The following is a 26,334-nucleotide window of genomic DNA, read 5'->3' as shown; positions in this document are numbered from 1 at the left end:
CTCGAGACTTCCTTGGATATCGTGCACCAGCTGCTATTTACAAAATTACATAGTCCGCCGCCCCTTGTCTTACCAGACGCCACTGTTCTATCCTGCAGGTACAGTGTATAACCAGCCAGCTGTATGTTGATAGTGTCTTCGTTCAGCCACGATGCCGTGAAGCATAAGATATTACAGTTTTGAATGTACCATTGGTTGTTTAATCTTCCGCGAAGGTCATCTATTTTATTCTCCAAAGAGTGCACGTTTGATAGCAGAATGGAAGGGAGGTTTATTCGATCGCCTACGAATTCTCAGAAGGTAGCCCGCCCTCTGGCCCCTTTTTCTCCGCCTCCTCTTCATGCAAATCACGGGGATCTGGGCCTGTTCCCGAGAAAGCAGTATATCTTTCGTGTCGGGCTCGTCAGACTTGTTAAAGGAAAACAGGGATTCTGCCAGTCCGTAGGGAGTAATCGCAGTCCTGATGTCCAAAAGTTATTTTCGGTCATAAGAGACAGTAGCGGCAACATTATGTACAAAATAAGTAAAGAAATAGGTTGCAAATAAACGAACAGCAAACACAATCGGTTGGGGACACGTAAAACGTCAGCCTTCTTCTCCGGCGCCATTGTTGCCATAGACACTAAATTGACGTCTGTCTCCAGTGGAAAGCTTCTAAGGATGTGGTAGCTTACATCTTCTCCATGTAGAAAGATGTAGGAGGAGAGGGAGTCGGCACATTATCCAACACAAAATCCATTCAAAAAGATTTAGGGGCTTCTATATCTCATTAGCAATAAGGCTGTACAAAGAGCCCTCTATAAACTAATGCATGTAATCATTGTCTGCTTATTTGATTACATTTTTGTTTACGTTTAATTTTTTTGCTGCTGTATATTTCATATTGATTAGGCATTATCCTCTGCTCTGCTGCTCTCCATACAGATGTGAGTTACAGTAACCATTCATCATGAATCTTTCTCTTGGGTGTGCACACACACACAGTCTGGCTGTCTCTGATACAAAGAGTACTCTGGTTTTCTAGGCTAAGTGGTTCACAAATGACAGTAAAACTATTACATATCAAAATCCAGAGATCACTTCTCATTTTCATTCGGTCATTTCAATGTCTCCCCCAAAATATATTAGTCCAATAGCCAATGATATTTCAGTCAACATGTATATACATAGATGTAGGCTATCTACTTTCTAAAGCCATTAAATGGCAAAAATCCGTTTATAATGATCAAGTCTACTTTAGGTATTCAAGGTGAAATATCAATGCATATATCAACAAAAAAACACAATTTACTGAATGCCACTGCGTCATCGTACAAGGTTTCGAGTCAAAGCACGCCTCCTCCTGTGCCAGATATATAATCATCAGAACTTGCCTCTTGGGCTCAAATCCGTACTCTCCCTTTGCTGCTTTTACGCGCAAACTCACTTCCCTCACTAACGCTACATGTGTTTTCTCAACGGGATTTTTATATTTTGCAGTCTTTAACAAGTGATTCTAAGAGTCAATTATTTACATTACACAATATGGAGGTTAATTTTACACTGACCGGGCGCGACTTTCTAGATTTACGCGCGTTGGCACAGAAACTTCTGACTCAGGGAAACAACTACTCTCTGCGTCTGGTGAACTACTCTCTGTTTGACAACGGATCGGGGTTCTATGAGGAGGACTCATTGGACGTGAACACGAACATCTACTCGAAAGTCCTGGTCACTGTGATCTATATCGCGCTCTTTGCGGTCGGTTGCTTAGGAAACTCCGTTACGCTGTACACCCTGCTGACCAAGAAGTCACTACAAAATCTCCAAAGCACTGTCCACTATCACCTAGCGAGTCTCGCCGTCTCCGACCTGCTAATACTAGTCCTCAGCATGCCCGTCGAACTCTATAACTTCATCTGGGTCCATCACCCTTGGGCGTTCGGAGGAGTCGTTTGTAAAGGTTACTATTTCATTCGGGATGCTTGCTCTTATGCCACAGCATTCAACATCGCCAGCCTCAGCGTTGAGCGTTATATGGCAATTTGCCACCCTTTCAAGGCGAAAAGCATCATGTCGCGCAGCCGCACCAAGAAGCTGATCAGCGGGATGTGGGTGGCTTCGTTCCTCCTGGCCTCTCCGATGCTCTTCACCATGGGCCAGAAGTACCATGGGTCCCAAAGGGAGAAGATATGTACCACAATCGTGTCACCTGTCTTATTGAAGATAGTGATTCAGGTGGGTTTGAAACTCCTCATTTCACAACAATCAGTTGAGTAGTGCACAGGAGGTTGGTGGTACCTTAATTGGGGAGGACAGGCTTGTGGTAATGGCTGGAGCAGAATGAGTGGAAAGGCACTCCGTTCCAGCCATTATAATGAGCCATCTTCCCCTCAACAGCCTCCACTGGAGTAGTGGTATTTTACGCACCTATTTAGTCACTGCACAGCACACACAGAGAGAGGGGGGGGGGGGGGGGGGGGGGAGAAATGGTGCAGGAGAGTAGGATGAGATACAGAAACAGAGATGAATAACCAATAATCAGAACATTTTAATTAATTTCCCCACTCACGAGAGACAACCTGGTGGTATATTTTGTTTAATTTCCCCACTCATGAGAGACAACCTGGTGGTATATTTAATTTAATTTCCCCACTCATGAGAGACAACCTGGTGGTATATTTTGGAGATGCGATATGTAATACTGTTTAGGGGTCCTTGGATGGAAGTGGTCTGGTTGTCATGGTGATTGGCTGCTGCAGTTGTTTGTGGAAGTGTGTGACTGGTGATATTGTGGCATCAAGTAGCCTAGTGATTAAAAAAGCGGGCCAGCAACTGGAGGGTTGCTGGTTAGAATCCTAGCTCAGAAGATTTATTGCAGAGGGTTGCTGGCATTATCCAAAATTCTATCGCCTGCTGTTGTGCACCTGAACTAGGCACTTAACCACCTATAATTGCTGCACTGTGATTGCTTCCCACCACTTGGCATATGTGTGTGTCTCAGGGGGTTGGGTTGTGCATAAAGATATGTTTCCGATCTCTGTACATTAATGGACTATAAAGCACATATAATCTTATCTTGTCCCTCCTTGCAATGTCCCCACACCCTCCACTTCCATCCTCACATATCATTGTCATATACAAAAACTGAGAGAACAGCAAGCAAATACAGGAAATCCTGTCTTCTAAGGGTGCTGTTGTTGCACAACATATTTCTTCAGAATGTATGGTTATAGCAAGGTCGAGCTCGGAGCTTGATGGAATGGCACCATAAATTGTATGAATTTTGCGCTTCCACAGAACTTACCATAATCTCCAAAATCATAAGAATTGCATTGCCAGAGCTGTCAGTTTTTTCTTTCCACTTCTCTTTTCCCTACATACAACATGACCATTTTTTACATCATGTAATTTCACTTCTCCTCCTCCTACGCATAGGGATGTCATTACACACGCTGCAGGAACACGCACTCTCTGCAACAAACCATGTGTAGCCTAGGATACCTGGAGGGCAGCCACAAATGTCTTCGCTTATTTTATTTTGTTGGGCATAAATACTGACATTGTCAAGCATCAGGACACGGGAGGCAGTTTATCAACCTAAAGCATGGTGATAAAAGGGGGGTCACTACTACTACACTAGTTGTGTGTGCATGTGCCAGAGATGTATTAGTGACTCCCATTTCAGAAGCAACAGAACTAATAAGTCTGTTTACCTTTCAGTTTAGCTTCCTGCTGTTTGGTAGTGCAGGGCCCTATAACACTTCATCCACCAGTTTGATCACTACAGAGAGAGGAAGAGAGTCAGATAGTTGCTCCACTAGCTGCCCACAGATGTTTTTGGGTGTGGAGGAAACGTGGCCCTCTAAAATTGTTGATGTGTGTAGAGTGTGTGTGTCTGTTTGTGTTTGTCAGTGCATACGTGTTTGTGTGGAGTGTGTGCGTGCATGTTTGTGTGGGTGTGTCAGTGTTTGTGTGTGCACGCGTTTGTGTGCGTGTATGTGGGCGTGTGCAGTATTACTTAGTTTTTGGCATAGAGCACCACAGAATAATAGGGGAACTCCGGGATTAACATGAATGGTGTCCCTCTGTGCAGGGAACTCTCTGGTTGTATTTCTGGAGAGTCCATGCTGTGTGAAACACTTGGTATTGTGGTCTTTCTCATTTCAACCACCTCAGCCTGCTGTGACGCCACTGGGAAACAAACCAAACTCTAACACTCATGACTGATGACAGAACCGTGGCACAGCTTTCTGTGCCTTCCAGGTAACACCTCACAAACTCAGCCAAGGCTTGACTTGAGTCCAGAACTTTTGTGAAATAGCACAGTTACAAATAGATAACAAACTGGATGGACATCAGAAATAGAGGAAGGACTAAAAACAAACAAAAAATAACTATTGTAAAATAGATTGTGTCTGTAAAATGTCTAAGATGTATAGATTTAAGGTAAAAGCCGAAGTGTTTATTAGTTTACTCCAATTGGGGGATCGGTGGTGGGGTTTGCGGGGAATAATAATAAAGGTATATTCTTTTTAAAATGATGTATGTCTATATAGGTATGTTTAAGTATATATGTGTATACGTATGCATGCGTGTATGGATATATATATTTACCCTAAAAATATATGGGGGATTGGAAATGATGCAGACAATTACATTGATGGAAGCAACATTCTTTCCGCAATATTAAGCTGATCCACCCCTTAAAAGTTTTTTTTTTAAAGGCTTGACTTGAGTCCAAAAGTGTCCTGCTGCGTTTAGGCAGTACTGGCAAAAGATCTGATCTGATTGCTCAAAAGACCAATTAGTGAAATTGGTATGCCTGTGCTCTGTATAAAAGTTATTGAGATTCAGTCAAAATGGCTCATCTTATCAAGCCAAGTCAACAAAATTAGGAAAATGTTAAGTTGACAAAATGTTAAGTTGACTCACTCAGAAAAAAATTATCTAGTTGAGTAAACAAAAACAATGTGTTTACTCAACTTAGAAATACACAGCCATGAAGTCAAAGAAACTGAAGCAACATACGTTTTGTTGACTAAAAATGTGACGGACTGGCTCAAATCGGTCTTATGTAGCAAAAATTGAAATTGTGTTTTTTACATTGGATAAAAGTAGAGTCTCAGAGATACAAAATGGTATATCATACACTACAGTTGAGGAACAATAGGAAAGTAATTCTGCTTTGAACGTTGATAAACTTGTGAACTCACTTTTGAGAAAATGGCTTTTAAAATCTTTTGGTACTACTACTGGAGAGCCGTTCTTTATCTACACCCATTCAGCATCGTTCACACCCTCTTAAGCTTTAACCCCACCCATCTCTTTAAGGGTTGAGCCGAGCATTCTGTACTAACAGCAGTCAAGCACCCAAGCTAACTTGCTAGCTACTTCCAAATACAAATGAGAGAACATCTCAATGAACATTACTGGCCCTAGCAGAGCTGGTTAGGTTGTTATGTTATCTAGAGCATTGGTGACTGCAACTGTGCTGTCAGATTATCCATTTGTAAATTCAGAGCGTTTCGCTCTCGGAGCGTTCAGAGCGCACACTGAACGCTCTGGTCGATGAGTAGGGTTGATCCGAACGGTCTGACCTCACAATCAATCAAATGTATTTATGAAGCCCTTTTTACATCAGCCAATGTCACAAAGTGCTATACAGAAACCCAGCCTAAAACCCCAAACAGCAAGCAATGCAGATGAAGAACCACGGTGGCTAGGAAAAACTCCATAGAAAGGCAGAAATCTAGGAAGAAACCTAGAGATTGACAGTCAAACAATGGCAGTCAAGCACCCAAGCTAACTGGTTAACAATGACTGGCTAACTTGCTAGCTACTTCCAGACACAAATGAGAAAACACCCCACTCTGACCATTTTACTCACCCTAGCAGAGCTGGTTAGGCTGTTTTCATGTTATCCAGAGTGTTGGTGACTAACTGTGCTGCTGGCAACAATTGCAACAATTGCTTTTTTGCCGACGTTTACTGACACCGGCCATAATAAACAGGTGTTGAGCATTCGTAAATTCATCAGTTATTCTGGACTCCGGGCACACTCAGACAAGAGTGCTCTGAAATTGGAGTAGCTGGCCAGACTGAATTTATGAACACACCCGAAATGGTTACTTGCATAGTGGAGTCTTTTGTTAAGACATGTACCTAGCTAGCTAGCTTGGTAAACAATGAACCATAATCCCAACTCATGACGTTACTACTGTGAATGAATCTGCATGTAGCTAACCAACCAGGTTCAATGTTAGCTACCTAACAATAGGCTATAGCTAGCCAAGCAAATGGCTCTGAGATACGAATAATAAGATCATACGCGAAACGTTATCTAGCGAGCCAGCCAGCTAACGTTAGCTAGCTAGCTAACAGTACACTAACTTTCAATGAAACCATTTTATTTCAAAATTAGTAATGTGTAATATCTGTAAATGTAGCTAGCTAGACTATCTTACCCATATACATCATTCATAGATGGATGTGTCTCCTGTCGGATGCCATGGTTGCCCTTAGTTTGAATATGTAATCCCGAGACAGGTGTTTTCTCCACCTCCTTAGCTATCATACTCAAATTCCACTGATTTCAAAAACTCGGTCCTCTAGGATGTGGAAAGTAACACTTATGTAGTTTTACTACACTATACATTTTTTTAAGCTGCGTTAGACAGGATTACCTAGACATATTGACCAACTCAAATAGACATTTTGATTTAAAAAAAGTTTAAGTTCAAATGGCTCTCCTGTGAAGTAGTGACCCACGACATATGCCTAGTTTCTTGAAAGGGGTCACAAATGTCAAGTGAAGATGACTTAAACTTGACTAATTGTCTAGACTTAGGAACTAAGTTGAATCAATGAATATCAACGTGTTTACTCAACTTAGAAATACACAACCAAAAACTCAAATCCTCTAAAACAACAGAACAGCTCTATTGACAAAAAAAAGTTCAGATGACTTCAACTTATTTATTTGAGGGGGGGGCGTAGCTCATTAGAATAATACCTAGCAATCTTTGCAACTGTTTAATTTGAACATTTACAATTTTGTAATTTAGCAGACGCTTTTATCCAGAATGAACTTTCAAAGTGTCGCGTTCCTGACCTTATTTCCTTTGTTTAGTCTTTGTTTAGTTGGTCAGGACGTGAGCTGGGTGGGTATATTCTATGTGTTGTGTCTCATTGGTTAGGTGTGTCTGATTGGCCTGATATGGTTCTCAATCAGAGGCAGGTGTTTTACGTTGTCTCTGATTGGGAACCATATTTAGGTAGGCTGTGTTCACTGTTTGTTTGGGGGTGATTGTTCCTGTTCATTGCGTTCTTTGTTTTCACTAGGTTCACATGTTCAGGTCTGTAGCGTCATTGGTTTCATTCTGTTTATTGTTTTGTTCGTGTTTATAAGTGTTCCAATAAATATGGAAACGTACCACGCTGCGATTTGGTCCTCCTCTCTTCCACCTAACGACGAGCGTTACACAAAATTCTTGACATTTTCCTGCTTGACTAACCTCCATGTCTTACAGTAATGATGGACTGTCATTTCTCTTATTTGAGCTGTTCTTGCCATAATATGGACTTGGTCTTTTACCAAATAGGGATATTCTCTGTATACCACCCCTACCTTGTCACAACACAACTGATTGGCTCAAACGCATTAAGAGGGAAAGAAATTCCACAAATTAACTTTTAACGAGGCACACCTGTTAATTGAAATGCATTCCAGGTGACTACCTCATAAAGCTGGTTGAGAGAATGCCAAGAGTATGCAAAGCTGTCATCAAGGCAAAGGGGGGGCTATTTGAAGAATCTCAAATCTCAAATATATTTTGATTTGTTTATCACTTTTTGTGTACTACATGATTCCATATGTGTCACTTCATAGTTTTGATGTCTTCACTGTTATTCTACAATGTAAAAAAAATACTAAAAATAAAGAAAAACCCTTGAATGAGTAGGTGTGTCCAAACTATTGACTGGTACTGTATATGCAGGTAAAGTCTATTTAAGTTGATAGTAAATTAAATTGATTGAAAATGTGAAGTTCTCTACCAAAACTTTAATTGATTCTGTCACGTTCTGACCATAGTTCTGTTGTATTTTCTTTGTTTTAGTGTGGTCAGGGCATGAGTTGGGTGGGTTATTGTCATTGTCTCTGATTGGGAACTATATTTAGGTAGCCTGTTTTGTCTTTTGGTTTGTGGGTGTTTGTCTTCCGTGTCAGTGTTTGTCGCCACACGGTACTGTTTCGGTTGTTCACTTTGTTTATTGTTTTGTTCCAGTGTTCAGTTTTGGTTAATTAAAAAGACATGAACACTTACCACGCCGCACCTTGGTCCGATCCTTCTTCCACCACCGAAGAAAATCATTACAGATTCAACTTTAAATAGCAAGTTGTACTGAAACTGTAAAGTTGACTTGACTTTCTTTTATTGTCAAGGTAAATTTGGTGTTAGTTTGGAAAACTCTACATTTAAAGTTATAACTAAAATTGAAATTGATTCAACTAGGAAAATTGTAGGTTATACTGACAAATGGGGCCAACAGACATGGTCTTCTACCTAGCCAACTTTGCAGTATTATTTTGTTGTTGTGTTATTTCTTACATTATTTGCTCAGAACATTTCTAGTACTATTACCTACAGCTGAAAATAATGTTTGGATATTAGATCAACGGTCACTTACCTAGACAAGGGATGCCGATGGCAGCTCCCGTATGGTTGATGAGCAATTTTATAAGGCATGACTTCCCTTACCAATAATTTCCCTTCCCGGACCTGGATCCTTTGTTTGATGTGCCCGAGGCAGCCCCATTCATCCCGGGGATACTCCAAAACATCACCGCCGGAGAAGTGGGGTCTTAGTCAGACTTGGGAAGCAGGCACACCACTCACCGCTTCTGAGTATATTACTCTCTAACTTTCAGTCCCTGGAAAATAAAATAGATGAACTCAGGGTGAGGATCTCCTTCCAGAGCGACATAAAGGACTAACACACTCTGTTTTCCGGAATTGTGTCGCTCTCTGGATATATTGTCCCTGTCCATACAACCAGCGGGGTTCTCCATTCATTGCGCAGACAGGAACAAAGAACTCTCCGGGAAACACAGAGGTGGAGCAGTATGTCTCATGACAACTCATGGTGTGATTGGGGTAACGTACAGAAACTCATCCTTTTATTGTCCCGATCTGGAATACCTCACCATCAAATGCAGACCACATTACCCCTCATTAGCCCAGGAGGCCTGGTGCGTAGAGGAGGCACAGGATGAACCGGGCTGTGGGGGAGCACTGGAGCTCTGGTGCGCAGCCTTGGCACCATTCCTCCAGGCTGAATGCCCACTTTAGCCCGGCCCCTCCAGAGTGCAGGCACAGGTCGAACCTGGCTGTGGGGGAGCACTGGAGATCTATTGCTTACCACTCGCACCTCTCCACTTGGCTCAATGCCCACTTTAGCCCGGCACGGGCGGAGCGCAGGCATAGGACGAACTGAACGGTCCCAGCGCACCGGAGACACAGTGCGCAGAGCCGGCACAGGATACCCTGGGCCGAAACGGCGCACCGGAGACCAAGCGCGCTGAGCTGCGACAATCCGCCCTGGCTGGATGCCCACTCTCGGAGGACTGGCATATAGCGCACCGGGCTATGAGTGCGCCCTGGAGACACTGTGCGCTTTACCGCATAACACGGTGCCTGACCAGTACCACGCTGCTTCCGGTAAGCACGGGGAGTTGGCTCAGATCTATAGCCTGACTCCGCCAATCTCCCCGTGTGCCCCCCCCCCCCCCAAAAAAAAAAACCGAATTGTGGCTGCCTCTCGTGCCTGCTTCGCTCACTTGCCTCATATCGCCGCCTCTCAGCTTTAGCTGCCTACAGTTCCTTTTTCGGGCGGCAATATTTCCCAGCCTGTCTCCAGGGTCCCTTTCCGTCCAGTATCTCCTCCCATGTCCACGAGTCCTGAACCCTCTGCTCCTCCATACCACGCTGCTTGGTCCGCTTGTGGTGGGTAGTTCTGTAATGGTCGTCGTCGTCTGATGAGGAAGAATCGGACCAAAGCGCAGCGTGGTAAGTGTTCCTGATTTTTATTTAAACTGAACACTAGAACAAAATAACAAAGTGAATAAACGACACAGATACAGTCCTGTCTGGTGCAGAACACTAAACAGAAAACAACTACCCACAAAACACAGGTGGGAAAAGGCTACCTAAGTATGGTTCCCAATCAGAGACAACGATAGACAGCTGTCCCTGATTGAGAACCATATCCGGCCAAAACAAAGAAATACAAAACATAGAAAAATGAACATAGAATGCCCACCCAAATCACACCCTGACCAAACCAAAATAGAGACATAAAAAGCTCTCTAAGGTCAGGGCGTGACACTCAAGATAATTTTCTTCCGTTATAGTCACTGCCGTGCACATTCCCCCACAAGCCGACACCGACACGGCTCTCAGGGAACAACACTGTACTGGGCGGCAGGTAGCCTAGTGGTTAACAGTGTTGGGCCAGTAACCGAAAGGTTGTTGGTTTGAATCTCAAGCTGATGTACGTGAAAAATCGGTCAATGTTCCCTTGAACAAGGCACTTAACCCTAATTGCTCACGTAAATCGCTCTGGATAAGAGCGTCTGTTAATGACTGAAATGTAAAATGACTGGAAACCGCATTTATTGTAGCTGGGGACTTTAATTAAGGAAACGCTCCCGAAATTCAACATATCTCCCTTGCTACTCGACACAAAAATTCTTGACTAAGATTTCTCTCCATTCCAGGATGGCTACAAGGCCCTCCCCCATTCTCCCTTTGGGAAATCTGACCACACCTCCATCCTGCTTATCCCTGCCTATCCTCGCCTTACCAAGGGCCTTATTACGGGTGCAGGAAGCACTTATGGTAAGGACTGTTCAATGTTGGTCTGACCAATCAGAATCTATGCTTCAAAATTGTTTTAATTACGAGGACTGGGATATGTTCCAGGCCACATCTGGAGAATTTGTTTTTATACTGACTCGGTGACGAACTTGCAAAGGGGACGCTGTTCCTACTGTGACGATTAGAACTTATCCAAACCAGAAACCGTGGATAGATGGCAGAAAACCACCACATTTAACCACTGCAAGGTGACTGGGAACATGGACGTGTACAAACAGACCAACTAAACACCAAGCCGCCGACTTGGGCCCCCGCCGCTCACAAAGACTATGTGCTCCCGACTAGTTAAGGACTCCTGACACCCTAGACCCACTACAATTTGCATAGCGGACCAACAGATCCACGGACGACACACTGCCCTATCCCACCTGGACAAGAGGAACACTTATGTAAGAATGCTGTTCATCGAGCCTTCAACATCATAGTGGCAACGAAGCGCATAACAAGCTTAGGGCACTAGTTCTGAACCACTCACTGTGCAACTGGGTCCTGAACATTTCTGCCAAGCTGATGCTCGACACGGGGTCCCCACAGAGGTGTGTGCTCAGCCCCCTCCTCTATTCCCTGTTCACGCATGACTGCGTGACCACGCACATCTCCAACTCAAATATCAAGTTTGCTGAAGACACAATAGTGGGATGACTATTTACCATCAACGACGAGGCAGCCTACAGGGAGGAGGTGAGTGCCTTGGTGGAGTGGTGCCAGGGAAAATAACCTCTTCATCAACATCAACAAAACAGAGGAGCTGATTGTGGACTACAGGAGACAGCAGAGGGAGCACGCCAACATCCACATTGACGGGCTGCAGTGGAAAGGGTCAAAAGCTTCAAGTTACTCGGCGTGCACATCATTGACGACCTGAAATGGTCCCTTCACACCGACAGTGTGGTGAAGAAGGCGCAACAGCGGGTTGGCCAATGCCTCTGCGATATTGACATGTTGCACAGAAACACTCTCACAGAGAGAGTTGGGAGGATGGACACTAACGCCCATTTGGCTCTCTGGCCTGCTGGCATGTGCTCCTGGCACCACTCCCCTTGGAGAGAGAGCCTGTGCTGGGGTTTGTACACTGGTTCCTGGTCCACCTAGCTGCTGGCTAGCTGGTGATGGGATGACTCCTCTATCCCCACTCCTTCCCTCCTACATCCCAACCCTCTCGCCCAACACTCAGGCTCAGAAAGAAGAAGATAATTGCTCATGGTTTGAGAATTTGAAAACCTACAATATGGCCAACAGGAACTAGTCCAAGCCTTGTGTAAAAAGTAGATCAACTTTCTCAATGCAACCTAATCAACTTTTATGTTTTGTGATTATTCAGACCAAAGCATATTTTCTCCCGTGTGTTTGTACTGTAGGCTTCTGGCCTCAAACTCAGATACAATAACACATGATAAAGAGTTAACAACGCCGCAGGGAAGGCAGTAGCCAGACTCCTGTTTCCACTGTTCCATCTCTGAGGCTGGAATTCAGCACAAACTTGGCTGACAGGCAAACATTGTTTTCAACCAAAGCAATTGAGAATAAACAAAGTAAACTGAGTTTAAACTGTCTTATGTTGGTGATGCCTGTGGTTTTGTTTTGTTCATGCCAGTTTGGCGGTGCCAACAAGTTTATTTGGGTGTCTTTTCCAAACTAGCCAAAGCAAAATATGCCATTGTGGTGAGGTTGGCATGCTCATGTGTGAGGGGGAGGATATTTGGAAGGGTTGTGCAACCCGATGTATGGTCATCTCTGACTCTAGAATTACTTCAACAATGGATGATCAGTGAACTGCTGTTCAATGTGCCCTCATAGGAGAGGGAGAGGAGGCAATGTAAATGATAATATGGATTGAACCTTGGGGCTAAGAGTTCATTTCTTTATTACAAAGGTATTACATTTTTTGGACTCCCATACCCAGGGCATAGGTATCAAAAACATTCATCATTTGTAATTTGCTCTCCATCACCCAGAGAGCATCTAGACACCAGGTGAATTGAATCTCATTTCAGCTCCAGACTAAAAGCTATGTCAATAGCATGAGTTACACCATTCAGAGAACTGCTCAGCTTAGTGTGCCTACGTGACCCAGGGACCCAGGAGTGTTTTAGCACACTAAGGGCTATGCTGGCCATAAGATTAACAATAAGGTAGTACCAAATAATCACAACCCACAGTAAATTAATGAATTGATCTTCTATAGGGCAAACAGTAAGAGTTATTGCTTTTTTGGCGTGTGTGTGTAATAGCCTGCTAAATCCTTGAATAAATATTCAATCTATCCTAGTGCCATTCTAGTGATTTAGTTTTAGATTAAAATAAGAAAATCTAACAGAATAGCAAATTACAGTTTTCTTGGCTCATCTATGTACAGTGTTATGGCTCAGAGAGCTGTCCAGTTGATTCCCTTGCTCTGTCCATCCACCAGGAAGAGATCGTGAGCAAAGTATGTGAGCGGAGCATGCCCAATTTGGAGCGAGTTTACCAAAGGCTGGAGAGTCGGCTTTCTCGCCCTCTCCAATTTCGCTCCAGTAGTGCTCACTTCACTTTATGAGTTCAGGGCATGCCCAGCCCAGCATGTATTTGTAGGCTACTTGTGTGCTGCTATAACCCCTTGCTTTAGCTACTGTCATGGAGTTCGCTAAATATTTCAATAAATAAACTGATAAAACACACAGGTGCAAAATCAAGGTGACTTACAAAGATGAGGTGGACCAAGAGCAAGAGAGGGAGGGCAGTGATGTAGTGTCCACAACTAAAGAATCATTGTGGAATCTAGACGCGTATTCCTGAAAGCGTGATGCTATACTACATGTACGTGCTAACAGAAAGGCACGAGATGGGTAGCCAACTAAGTGTGTCATTTGAGCAAAGTATTTTATAAGTAAACAATCAGATCTCTTAAAAGTTTTGTTAATTTTCATTCTATTATCTATACAATAGGCTATCATTGATTTTGGCCCAATAGGCCTGACATATTACCTCTTTCAAGGAGCTTTCCGTTTCTATACAGTTATTTTGCCTAAAAACCTTTAGGCCTACCTATAGAAAGAAAAACTCTGCATCCCTGCCCATCCTGGCAAGAGTGGCCTGAAGGGTGTTACGCATCTCCAGTGGCTCTGCAAGCGCGGAGAGGGTATTCTCTGCTGCTGGCCTGCTTTCCAGGCACCATCGCATGAGCCTGAAGCCACAGACTCTGGCCAAACTCCTCTTTCTAAAAGTTAATTCAAAGGAATTTTTATTTCATTGAGCCTAATATGGCATTTTTCGTAAAATGTGTATTTAATTCTAAGTAAGTCACAGCCTATTTGCGAGATTTATCGACTCTAATAATTTACAACAACTACATGTTGTTTAAATGCTGAGCGCTTAATGTTCCTGCCAGACTAGTGTGTTGCACTCGCAAATGCTTCACAGTGTATTTCTTTGTAGGCTATAGCCTTGAAATATAAATAATATAGCCTAATAATATATTTTCCTTCCTTCTTCTGATCTATTTAGTGTTTATATTGTCACGCCCTGACCTTAGAGAGCCGTTTTATTTCTCTATTTGGTTAGGTCAGGGTGTGATTTGGGGTGGGCATTCTATGTTGTCTATTTCTTTGTTTTTGGCCGAGTATGGTTCCCAATCAGAGGCAGCTGTCTATCGTTGTCACTGATTGGGAATCATACTTAGGCAGCCCTTTTCCCACTTTCTGTTGTGGGATCTTGTCTGTTTGTGTTGCATGTGTTTGCACTACTAGCTTTACGTTCGTTGAGTTGTTTATTGTTTTTTGGTGGAACATTTAAAATTAAAAGGAAAATGTACGCCAACCACGCTGTACCTTGGTCTCCATTTAACGACGGCGTAACATTATATCCTGTTTTAATATACGACATGTAGCCTATTTGAAATGATGAGCGCTTCTTACAGTCACCTTTTCATGTTGTTTATTGAAATGCTTTTTATTCAGATCATATGGTTTGGTTTCAGTACTTCAAAACCAAATGGTAGGTAATCACAAAAATAGATGGGTGTTGGTTAAATTGTGATTTTAATGAATGAAGCGAATTTGGAGCAGCAGTGTTTTTTTCCTGTGAGCCAGGAGTGGTTTTTAATAGAGCGGTTGAAAAAGAAGTAGAGCACTGGAATGGTGGAGCAGAATTTCCGAGTGCTCAAGTCAGCTCACATACTCTGATCGTGAGAGATGAAAGAGGACCATCAAGATCTCCTTAGGTTGGGAATAAAGTGCTTTAGAGAGACGAGTCTAGACCTTAAAGGGATACTTTGTGATTTTGGCAATGAGGTCCTTTATCTACTTCCCAATAGTCAGATGGATGCTATTTTTACGTCTCTGTGTCCAGTATGAAGGAAGTTGGAGGTAGTTTTGCGAGCCAATGCTAACTAGCATCAGCGCAATGGTTGGAAGTCTATGGGTATCTGCTAGCATGCTCATTTCCACAATCCTGAAGTATCCCTTTAAATGTATTTCAACCCTGAAAGACGAGGCAGAAAAGAGAAGGTGGAGAGTTCTGTGTTTGAAGATATATTGTCATTATCTGAGAGAAAGAAGAGGAAAAATAGAGACCTTTACAGCATGGCTGCAGGAAGATGTTTTGGTTTGTGGGTGCTGTCGACAGGGGATGCTGAGGAAAAATAGAGACCTTTACAGCATAGCTGCAGGAAGATGTTTTGGTTTGGGGTGCTGTCGACAGGGGATGCTGAGGAAAAATAGAGACCTTTACAGCATGGCTGCAGGAAGATGTTTTGGTTTGGGGGTGCTGTTAACGGGGGGGGTGCTAAGGAAAAATCTAGACCTTTACGAGTGGAGGGAGATTTCATTTCACCCGATTTTCTTTCATTCCAGTGAAATTTGTTCCACATTTGCCTCTGCTGTTTCTGAAAAGTGTAAATAAATTCCTGTGCATATTCAAGGTCCTTTTCATTATTACACCAACAGTAATATCAAATGCTTTCATTGCATGTACAAGTGGGTAACCTGAAAAAATGTGAGGTGTGAAATGGAAATGTATTTCTTTGTTATCCCATCTAGGGCTGTGGCGGTTGTGAAATTTCATCAGCTGGTGACTGTCAAGCAAATAACTGTTAGTCTCATGGTAATTGACCGTTAATTAACATAAACGCATTTAGCATCTCCTGGCATCTCCTGATGTAGACCTTTGGAACATCTACATTTTAAGGCGTCTAATAAATCCATGTAATATAGTCTACACCTTCACAATAAATCCCTTATTTATTTTAGACAGGTCTAAAGAAGCATGATATGAAGAAAATGTAGTCTATTTCAGAAGGACAGAATATCATACTCTGAGTTGTCCTTGTGTTAGGTCCTGATATGGCTATGCCAAATGGCTGTGGGCTACACTAGTTCATTTAGCAGACAAGATTTGCTTAGAATTCCTTGGCATTATTTTATAGTATGAAGAATACAATTGAACATAGCTGAATAAAATACACTGGATATTTTCTCCAAACGATTTGAGGGAGTGCGCACATGCGGCTATTCTGTATTGAGCGGTTAACAAAGAAATAGGTACTCCTGTATGCTTCATTTCGAGTTGTTAATGTGACTTTAGTTGTTCTACAAACGTTGGGCAATATGTTTTGATTTTTAATAATATTTTCAATCTACTATCCCCCATAGTATAAAAGTTGACCTATTCTGTGTGAGAAATAAATATTCCAAACATGGTCTGGGACAGTTGTGGGATGCGATAGATCCCAAATTAATTCAACCGCTAGCATCAAAAACCTTTTTTTCACTATGAGGCTGACGCAACAGATCAGAACATTTAGCTTCAAATGTTGATCAACTATTAGGCTATTTCTTCACGTTATAAGCGCAGCAATGTGCACATGGCAGTAGGCTATAAAGGCAAATGTTCCATTATCGGGAAAACACCATTATCAAAAGTGACCACAAATGTGACTGACCGGCTTAAATCGGTCTTATGAAATTGTGTTTTTTACATTGGATAAAAGTAGAGACTCAGAGCTACAAAATTATATATCATACACTGCATTTTTGAGGAACAATGGGAAAGTAATTATGCTTTGAAAGTTGATAAACTTGTCAACTCACATTTGAGAAAATGGCCTTTGAATGTTTTGGTACCTAGTGAAGAGCTCTTCTTTGTCTACACCCATTCAGTATTGCTCTTAAGCTTTATCCCCACCAATCTCGTTTCACTCTCGGAGCATTCAGAGTGCACACTTGATGCTCTGGCCGATGACTTGTTTACCTCTGGATAACATGAAAACAGCCTAATCAGCTCTGCTGGCAACAATTCCATGAGCCTTTTTTGACGACTTTTACTGACACTGAAAATATTCAATGGGTGTTGTGCGCTTTTTTGCCAATGTTTACTGACACCGGACATATTCAACGGGTGTTGTGCATTCGTAAATACATCAGTTATTCTGCGCCCTGACATACTCAAACTGAATTTATGAACGCACCCAAAATGGTTACTTGCATAGTGGAGACTTTTGTAAAGACATGTAGCTAGCCAGCTAGGTAAATCAAATCAAATCAAATTTATTTATATAGCCCTTCTTACATCAGCTGATATCTCAAAGTGCTGTACAGAAACCCAGCCTAAAACCCCAAACAGCAAGCAATGCAGGTGTAGAAGCACGGTGGCTAGGAAAAACTCCCTAGAAAGGCCAAAACCTAGGAAGAAATCTAGAGAGGAACCAGGCTATGAGGGGTGGCCAGTCCTCTTCTGGTTGTACCGGGTGGAGATTATAACAGAACATGGCCAAGATGTTCATAAATGACCAGCATGGTCAAATAATAATAATCACAGTAGTTGTCGAGGGTGCAACAAGTCAGCACCTCAGGAGTAAATGTCAGTTGGCTTTTCATAGCCGATCATGAAGAGTATCTCTACCGCTCCTGCTGTCTCTAGAGAGTTGAAAACAGCAGGTCTGGGACAGGTAGCACGTCCGGTGAACAGGTCAGGGTTCCACAGCCGCAGGCAGAACAGTTGAAACTGGAGCAGCAGCACGGCCAGGTGGACTGGGGACAGCAAGGAGTCATCATGCCAGGTAGTCCTGAGGCATGGTCCTAGGGCTCAGGTCCTCCGAGAGAGAGAAAGTAAGAAAGAAAGAAAGAGAGAATTAGAGAGAGCATACTTAAATTCACACAGGACACCGGATAAGACAGGAGAAGTACTACAGATATAACAGACTGACCCTAGCACCCCGACACAAACTACTGCAGCATAAATACTGGAGGCTGAGACAGGAGGGGTTAGGAGACACTGTGGCCCCATCCAATGATACCCCCGGACAGGGCCAAACAGGCAGGATATAGCCCCACCCACTTTGCCAAAACACAGCCCCAACACCACTAGAGGGATATCTTCAACCACCAACTTACCATCCTGAGACAAGGCCGAGTATAGCCCACAAAGATCTCCGCCACGGCACAAACCAAGGTGGGGTGCCAACCCAGACAGGAAGATCACGTCAGTGACTCAACCCACTCAAGTGACGCACCCCTCCTAGGGACGGCATGGAAGAGCACCAGTAAGCCAGTGACTCAGCCCCTGTAATAGGGTTAGAGGCAGAGAATTCCAGTGGAGAGAGGGGAACCGGCCAGGCAGAGACAGCAAGGGCGGTTCGTTGCTCCAGAGCCTTTCCGTTCACCTTCACACTCCTGGGCCAGACTACACTCAATCATATGACCCACTGAAGAGATGAGTCTTCAGTAAAGACTTAAAGGTTGAGACCGAGTCTGCGTCTCTCACATGGGTAGGCAGACCATTCCATAAAAATGGAGCTCTATAGGAGAAAGCCCTGCCTCCAGCTGTTTGCTTAGAAATTCTAGGGACAATTAGGAGGCCTGCGTCTTGTGACCGTAGCGTACGTGTAGGTATGTGCGGCAGGACCAAATCGGAAAGATAGGTAGGAGCAAGCCCATGTAATGCTTTGTAGGTTAGCAGTAAAACCTTGACATCAGCCCTTGCCTTAACAGGAAGCCAGTGTAGGGAGGCTAGCACTGGAGTAATATGATCACATTTTTTGGTTCCAGTCAGGATTCTAGCAGCCGTATTTAGCACTAACTGAAGTTTATTTAGTGCTTTATCCGGGTAGCCGGAAAGTAGAGCATTGCAGTAGTCTAAACTAGAAGTAACAAAAGCATGGATACATTTTTCTGCATAATGTTTGGACAGAAAGTTTCAGATTTTTTGAATGTTACGTAGATGGAAAAAATCTGTCCTTGAAACAGTCTTGATATGTGTCACGCCCTGACCTTAGAGATCCTTTTTATGTCTCTATTTGGTTTGGTCAGGGGGTGATTTGGGGTGGGCATTCTATGTTCTATTATTTGTATTGCTATGTTTTGGCCGGGTAGGGTTCTCAATCAGGGACCGCTGTCTATCGCTATCTCTGATTGAGAAACATACTTAGGTAGCCCTTTTTCCCACCTGTCTTTGTGGGAGGTTGACTTTGTTTGTGGCACATAGCCTTAAGCTTCACGGTTTGTTTTGTATTGTTTATTGTTTTGTCGGCATCGTTTCTAATAAAAGGAAAATGTATGCTCTCCACGCTGCACCTTGGTCCACTTCATTCAACAGCCGTGACAATATGTTCGTCAAAAGAGAGATCAGGGTCCAGAGTAACGCTTCACAGTTTTATTTGAGACGACTGTACAACCATCAAGATGAATTGTCAGATTCAACAGAAGATCTCTTTGTTTCTTGGGACTTAGAACAAGCATCTCTGTTTTGTCCGAGTTTAAAAGTAGAAAGTTTGCAGCCATCCCACTTCCTTATGTCTGAAACACAGGCTTCTAGCTAGGGCAATTTTGGGGCTTCACCATGTTTCATTGAAATGTACAGCTGTGTGTCATCCGGATAACAGTGAAAGTTAACATTATGTTTTCGAATGACATCCCCAAGAGGTAAAATATATCGTGAAAACAATAGTGGTTCAAAAACGGAACCTTGAGGAACACCGAAATTTACAGTTGATTTGTCAGAGGACAAACCATTCACAGAGACAAACTGATATCTTTCTGACAGATAAGATCTAAACCAGGCCAGAACTTGTCCGTGTAGACCAATTTGGGTTTCCAATCTCTCCAAAAGAATGTGGTGATTGATAGGATCAAAAGCAGCACTAAGGTCTAGGAGCACGAGGACAGATGCAGAGCCTCGGTCTGACGCCATTAAAAGGTAATTTATCACCTTCACAAGTGCAGTCTCAGTGCTATGATGGGGTCTAAAACCAGACTGAAGCATTTTGTATACATTGTTTGCCTTCAGGAAGGCAGTGAGTTGCTGCGCAACAGCTTTTTCAAAAGAAATTGAGAGGAATGGAAGATTCAATATAGGCCGATAGTTTTTTATATTTTCTGGGTCAAGGTTTGGCTTTTTCAAGAGAGGCTTTATTACTGCCACTTTTAGTGAGTTTGGTACACATCCGGAGGATAGAGAGCCATTTATTATATTCAACATAGGAGGGCCAAGCACAGGAAGCAGCTCTTTCAGTAGTTTAGTTGGAATAGGGTCCAGTATGCAGCTTGACGGTTTAGAGGCCATGATTATTTTCATCATTGTGTCAAGAGATATAATACTAAAACACTTGAGTGGCTCTCTTGATCCTAGGTCCTGGCAGAGTTGTGCAGACTCAGGACAACTGAGCTTTGGAGGAATACGCAGATTTAAAGAGGAGTCCGTAATTTGCTTTCTAACGATCATGATCTTTTCCTCAAAGTGTCACGCCCTGACCTTTGTTTTCTTTATTATTGTTGGTTAGGTCAGGGTGTGACAAGGGTGATATGTTTTTTGTTCTGTCTAGGGTTTTTGTATGTTTATGGGGTTGTTACTAGTCTAGGTGTTTTGTATGTCTATGGTTGCCTAGATTGGATCTCAATTAGAGGCAGCTGTTTATCGTTGTCTCTGATTGGGAACCATATTTAGGCAGCCATATTCCTTGAGTATTTTCGTGGGTGATTGTCTATGGTTAGTTGCCTGTGTCAGCACTATTATTATATAGCTTCACGTTCGTTTTGTTGTTTTTGTATAGTTCGTTCTGTGTTCTTTCTTCATTAAAGAAGATGTATTCAAATCACGCTGCGCTTTGGTCTCATCGCTATAACGAACGTGACACAAAGAAGTTCATGAATTTATTCCTGCTGAAGTGAAAGCCATCCTCTCTTGGGGAATGCTGCTTTTTAGTTAGCTTTGCGACAGTATCAAAAATACATTTTGGATTGTTCTTATTTTCCTCAATTAAGTTGGAAAAATAGGATGATCGAGCAGCAGTGAGGGCTCTTCGATACTGCACGGTACTGTCTTTCCAAGCTAGTCGGAAGACTTCCAGTTTGGTGTGGCGCCATTTCCGTTCCAATTTTCTGGAAGCTTGCTTCAGAGCTCGGGTATTTTCTGTATACCAGGGAGCTAGTTTCTTATGACAAATGTTTTTAGTTTTTAGGGGTGCAACTGCATCTAGGGTATTGCGCAAGGTTAAATTGAGTTCCTCAGTTAGGTGGTTAACTGATTTTTGTCCTCTGACATCCTTGGGTAGGCAGAGGGAGTCTGGAAGGGCATCAAGGAATCTTTGGGTTGTCTGAGAATTTATAGCACAACTTTTGATGCTCCTTGGTTGGGGTCTGAGCAGATTATTTGTTGCGATTACAAACGTAATAAAATGGTGGTCCGATAGTCCAGGATTATGAGGAAAAACATTCAGATCCACAACATTTATTCCATGGGACAAAACTAGGTCCAGAATATGTCTGTGACAGTGAGTAGGTCCAGAGACATGTTGGACAAAACCCACTGAGTCGATCATGGCTCCGAAAGCCTTTTGGAGTGGGTCTGTGAACTTTTCCATGTGAATATTAAAATCACCAAAAATTTGAATATTATCTGATATGACTACAAGGTCCGATAGGAATTCAGGGAACTCAATGAGGAACGCTGTATATGGCCCAGGAGACCTGTAAACAGTAGCTATAAAAAGTGATTGACTAGGCTGCATAGGATTCATGACTAGAAGCTCAAAAGACGAAAACGTCAGGTTTTTTTCCGTAAAATGAAATTTGCTATTGTAAATGTTAGCAACACCTCTGCCTTTGCAGGATGCACGGGGGATATGGTCACTAGTGTAACCAGGAGGTGAGGCCTCATTTAACACAGTAAATTCATCAGGCTTAAGCCATGTTTGTCAGGCCAATCACATCAAGATTATGATCAGTGATTAGTTCATTGACTATAACTGCCTTTGAAGTGAGGGATCTAACATTAAGTAGCCCTATTTTGAGATGTGAGGTATCACGATCTCTTTCAATAATGGCAGGAATGGAGAAGGTCTTTATTCTAGTGAGATTGCTAAGGCGAACACCGCCATGTTAAGTTTGGCCCAAACTAGGTCGAGGCACAGACACAATGGGGATAGCTGAGCTGACTACACTGACTGTGCTAGTGGCAGACTCCACTAAGCTGGCAGGCTGGCTAACAGCCTGATGCCTGGCCTGCACCCTATTTCATTGTGGCGCTAGAGGAGTTAGAGCCCTGTCTATGTTGGTAGATAAGATGAGAGCACCCCTCCAGCTAGGATGGAGTCTGTCACTCCTCAACAGGCCAGGCTTGGTCCTGTTTGTGGGTGAGTCCCAGAAAGAGGGCCAATTATCTACAAATTCTATCTTTTGGGACGGGCAGAAAAGTTTTCAACCAGCGATTGAGTTGTGAGACTGCTGTAGAGCTCATCACTCCCCCTAACTGGGAGGGGGCCAGAGGGGGCCAGAGACAATTACTCGATGCCGACACATCTTAAACATTGAACCTAGCTAGGTAAACAATGTGTAAGATCATCACTGGGGCCAAGCTTTCTGCCATCCAGGACCTATATAATAGGCGGTGTCAGAGGAAAGCCCACAAAATTGTAGACTCCAGTCAACCAAGTTATAGACTGTTTTCTCTGCTACCGCAAGCCAAGCAGTACCGGAGCACCACGTCTAGCACCAAAAGGCTCATCAACAGCTTCTACCCCCAAGCCATTAGACTGCTGAACAATTCCTCAAAATGTACTGGTTGGTTAAGGGCTTGTAAGTAAGCATTTCATGGTAAAGACTACACTTGTATTCGGCGCATGTGGCAAATAAAGTTTGATTTGATTTCAACAACAACAAAAATCAATGTGATGACGTTGAATCAACGTGGAAAACTGATTTGGATTTGCAAAAATGTATCAACCTGAGGGAATTTTTGTTTTCTCTCAACTTTTAAACTTTTAACCTAAATCCAATTACATGGTGACATTTTCTGTTGAATTCACGTTAGTTGCCAACTCAACCAAACCTAAATCAGAACTAGATGTTGAAATTGGGTCACATCAACTTGTGGTCACAGTGAGTCACAGTAAGCAATCTGTATACCCCTCCCCCCAATCTGTATCGTTGAAGTGTTACAGATTGCACACTAGAAATGTAAAGGTAATTTCCGATTGAGCCAACATATGCAGCGTTTACCATGAATGCATTGTCTGCTAACGCGGGAACATTGCCTTAAATTTCAATCACGCTGTAACGCTGAACTTCTGTTTATGGATTGAATAGAGCCCAAGTCATAGTGACCCATAGGGCAGGAAGACCCCCTGTTTCTGTAGCGAGAGACAGCTTGGTGTACAAGTACACCCCCTGGATAGGACGCTAGACAGGATGCTAGTCTGTCACAGGGCTTTACCCCTAATCCATCTCCTTAATGCTGAGTGCCTAGCAGAGAGGGATATGTTGGAGTCTTTGGTATGACTCGACCGAGGATCCAACTCCCAACCTGCCGATCGAACATCTAACCTTCCGATCACCTTACTTTCCACAACTTTTTTTTAACCTGTTTGGGCTGAAGGGGCAGTATTGAGTAGCCAGATAAAAGGTGCCCATTTCAAAAGGGCCTCGTACTCAATTATTGCTCGTACAATATGCATATTATTATTACTATTGGATAGAAAACACTCTCTAGTTTCTAAAACCGTTTGAATTATATCTGTGAGTGAAACAGAACTCATTCTGCAGCAAACTTCCTGACAGGAAGTGGAAAGTCTGAAATTGAGGCTCTGTTCCAGGGGCTGCCTATTATAGTCCATGTTATTTATTAGTTTAGATGCACTTCATACGTCTTCCACTAGATGTCGACAAGGAGTGAGAGAAGAAATGGAGTGTGTAACTTGATCTGGAGTCGAATTACAGCCCTTGGAATGACGTGTCCTCCATTTTCTGTTTTCTGGACGGCGAGAAGAGGGACATGGATTTGCCTTTTGAAAAGCTGTCGTTTTAGGCGACTATTATCTCCGGCTTTGATTTTATTTGATACATGTGACCATATCATCGTAAAGTATGTTTTTTCAATATAGTTTCATCAGATTATTGAAAAATTTTCGGGAGTTTTGCCGTGTTCCGTTCTCTGACTTTGTTGACGTTGGAGAGATCCGTGTCACTTGGCTAGTGCGCATGCTAAATGAAGAGGGAAATTTGCCGTTCCAGATCCAAACAACGACTGTTCTGGACAAAGGACACCTTGTCCAACATTCTGATGAAAGATCAGCAAAAGTAAGAAACATTTTATGATGCTATTTCATATATCTGTCGAACTGTGTACTAGTCGTGGGCGTCCAACGTTTTGGGTACTCTAGCTATACCGAAGCTGCATATCGTAATGAAGTTATTTTTAGAATTCTAACACTGCGATTTCATTAAGAACTAATGGATCTATCATTTCCTATACAACATGTATTTTTTAGTTATGTTTATGAATAGCTATTTGGTCAGAATATGTGTGTCAGAAAAAGTGTCAGGAAAAATCCGGACGTAGTGGGGAAAAGTAGCTAAGTTAGCACAATGTGTAACCATTGATTTCAGCTCTAAATATGCACATTTTCGAACAAAACATAAGTGTATGTATAACCTGATGTTATAGGACTGTCATCTGATGAAGAAAATCAAGGTTAGTCAAAAATTATATCTTTTGCCTGTTTGTTACGATCGCTTACTTTTGCTACTGGGAAATTGCTTGTGTTTTTGGCTATTGTGGCTACGCTAATATAACGCTATATTGTGTTTTCGCTGTAAAACACTTGATAAATCGGAAATATTGTCTGGAATCACAAGATGCCTGTCTTTCAATTGCTGTACACTATGTATTTTTCAGAAATGTTTTATGATGAGTATTTAGTTATTTGGCGTTGGTGTCTGTAATTATTATGGCTGCTTTCGGTGCAATTTCTGATTGTAGCTGCAATGTAAACTATGATTTATACCTGAAATATGCACATTTTTCTAACAAAACATATGCTATACAATAAATATGTTATCAGACTGTCATCTGATGAAGTTGTTTCTTGGTTAGTGGCTATTTATATCTTTATTTGGTCGAATTTGTGATAGCTACTGATGGAGTAAAAAACTGATGGAGTAAAAAAAAGTGGTGTCTTTTGCTAACGTGGTTAGCTAATAGATTTACATATTGTGTCTTCCCTGTAAAACATTTTAAAAATCGGACATGTTGGCTGGATTCACAAGATGTGTACCTTTCATATGCTGTATTGGACTTGTTAATGTGTGAAAGTTAAATATTTTAAAAAAATATCTTTTGAATTTCGCGCCCTGCACTTTGAGCTGGCTGTTGTCATAAGTGTACCGGCGTCGGGCTTGCAGCCATAAGAAGTTAACCTAAAAAGTCAGACCCCCACTTACTGAGAACTGAATAATCACACATTTCATTAGGATCTTCAATAGACAAATCTTCAAGACTTCAATAGACACATTTGATTATTTAATGAGTCAATTGTGCAAAGAACATTTTTTTAATTAGTCGACATTGTCTAATGCAATGTACCTGGCTGTTACGAACACACATGTTTATAGAACACTGCTGAACTATAAATCAATCAAATCACATTTTATTTCACATACACATGGTTAGCAGATGTTAATGTGAGTGTAGCGAAATGCTATAGCTATATGGTTTAGTGGTATTCATACAGTGGCGTGCCTGGGGCCTGGGCCTTCAGTGAGGTCCTACACAGTCCCACCCGAATTAATCCACCTCTTATTACCATCATTATGATGCCATGGCTCTAGACACTATACATTTAGACAGAAACGCAGTATAACCAGGCGTTACGTCACCTTGAAATTGACAAAAATTGACATTTTTGGGTAAACAGTGTTTACCCAAAAACATGACACAATCAATGAGTCTTTTCAATATTTCCCTATTTTTCTTCACCTTTTCATTGTGCAGCTCCGTTGCCCTGCGCGCTTGTTCGTTGAGCTGTAGATCCACTCGGGTGTCCCCAAAAGTTTTCAAAAGCACCATTGCTTTTTTCTTTTAGCAACGTTAACTTCTCTGGGATAGTTGGGACGCTAGCGTCCCAACTGACAAGCACCCCAACCCCCCCCTCACTGATTAGCATCGCGTC

At 42.5% G+C, this 26,334-nt stretch overlaps 1 protein-coding gene across 2 annotated transcripts in view; it reads left to right on the top strand.

The window, feature by feature from the left end:
• The first annotated feature begins 1,399 nt into the window (after positions 1 to 1,399).
• Positions 1,400 to 26,334, top strand: part of ntsr1 (neurotensin receptor 1 (high affinity)) — an 86,257-nt gene continuing 61,322 nt past the window's right edge. For both annotated transcript variants that reach the window (XM_039008364.1, XM_039008363.1), the window contains exon 1: positions 1,400 to 2,217. In XM_039008364.1, coding sequence (XP_038864292.1) covers positions 1,525 to 2,217 — 693 coding nt within the window. In that variant the 5' untranslated portion in view covers positions 1,400 to 1,524. The remainder of the gene's footprint in view (positions 2,218 to 26,334) is intronic.

The sequence above is a fragment of the Salvelinus namaycush genome, chromosome 14, assembly GCF_016432855.1.
Source record: "Salvelinus namaycush isolate Seneca chromosome 14, SaNama_1.0, whole genome shotgun sequence".
In the NCBI taxonomy this organism is placed as follows: Eukaryota; Metazoa; Chordata; class Actinopteri; order Salmoniformes; family Salmonidae; genus Salvelinus; species Salvelinus namaycush.
This window is presented reverse-complemented; position numbering and strand designations above follow the sequence as displayed.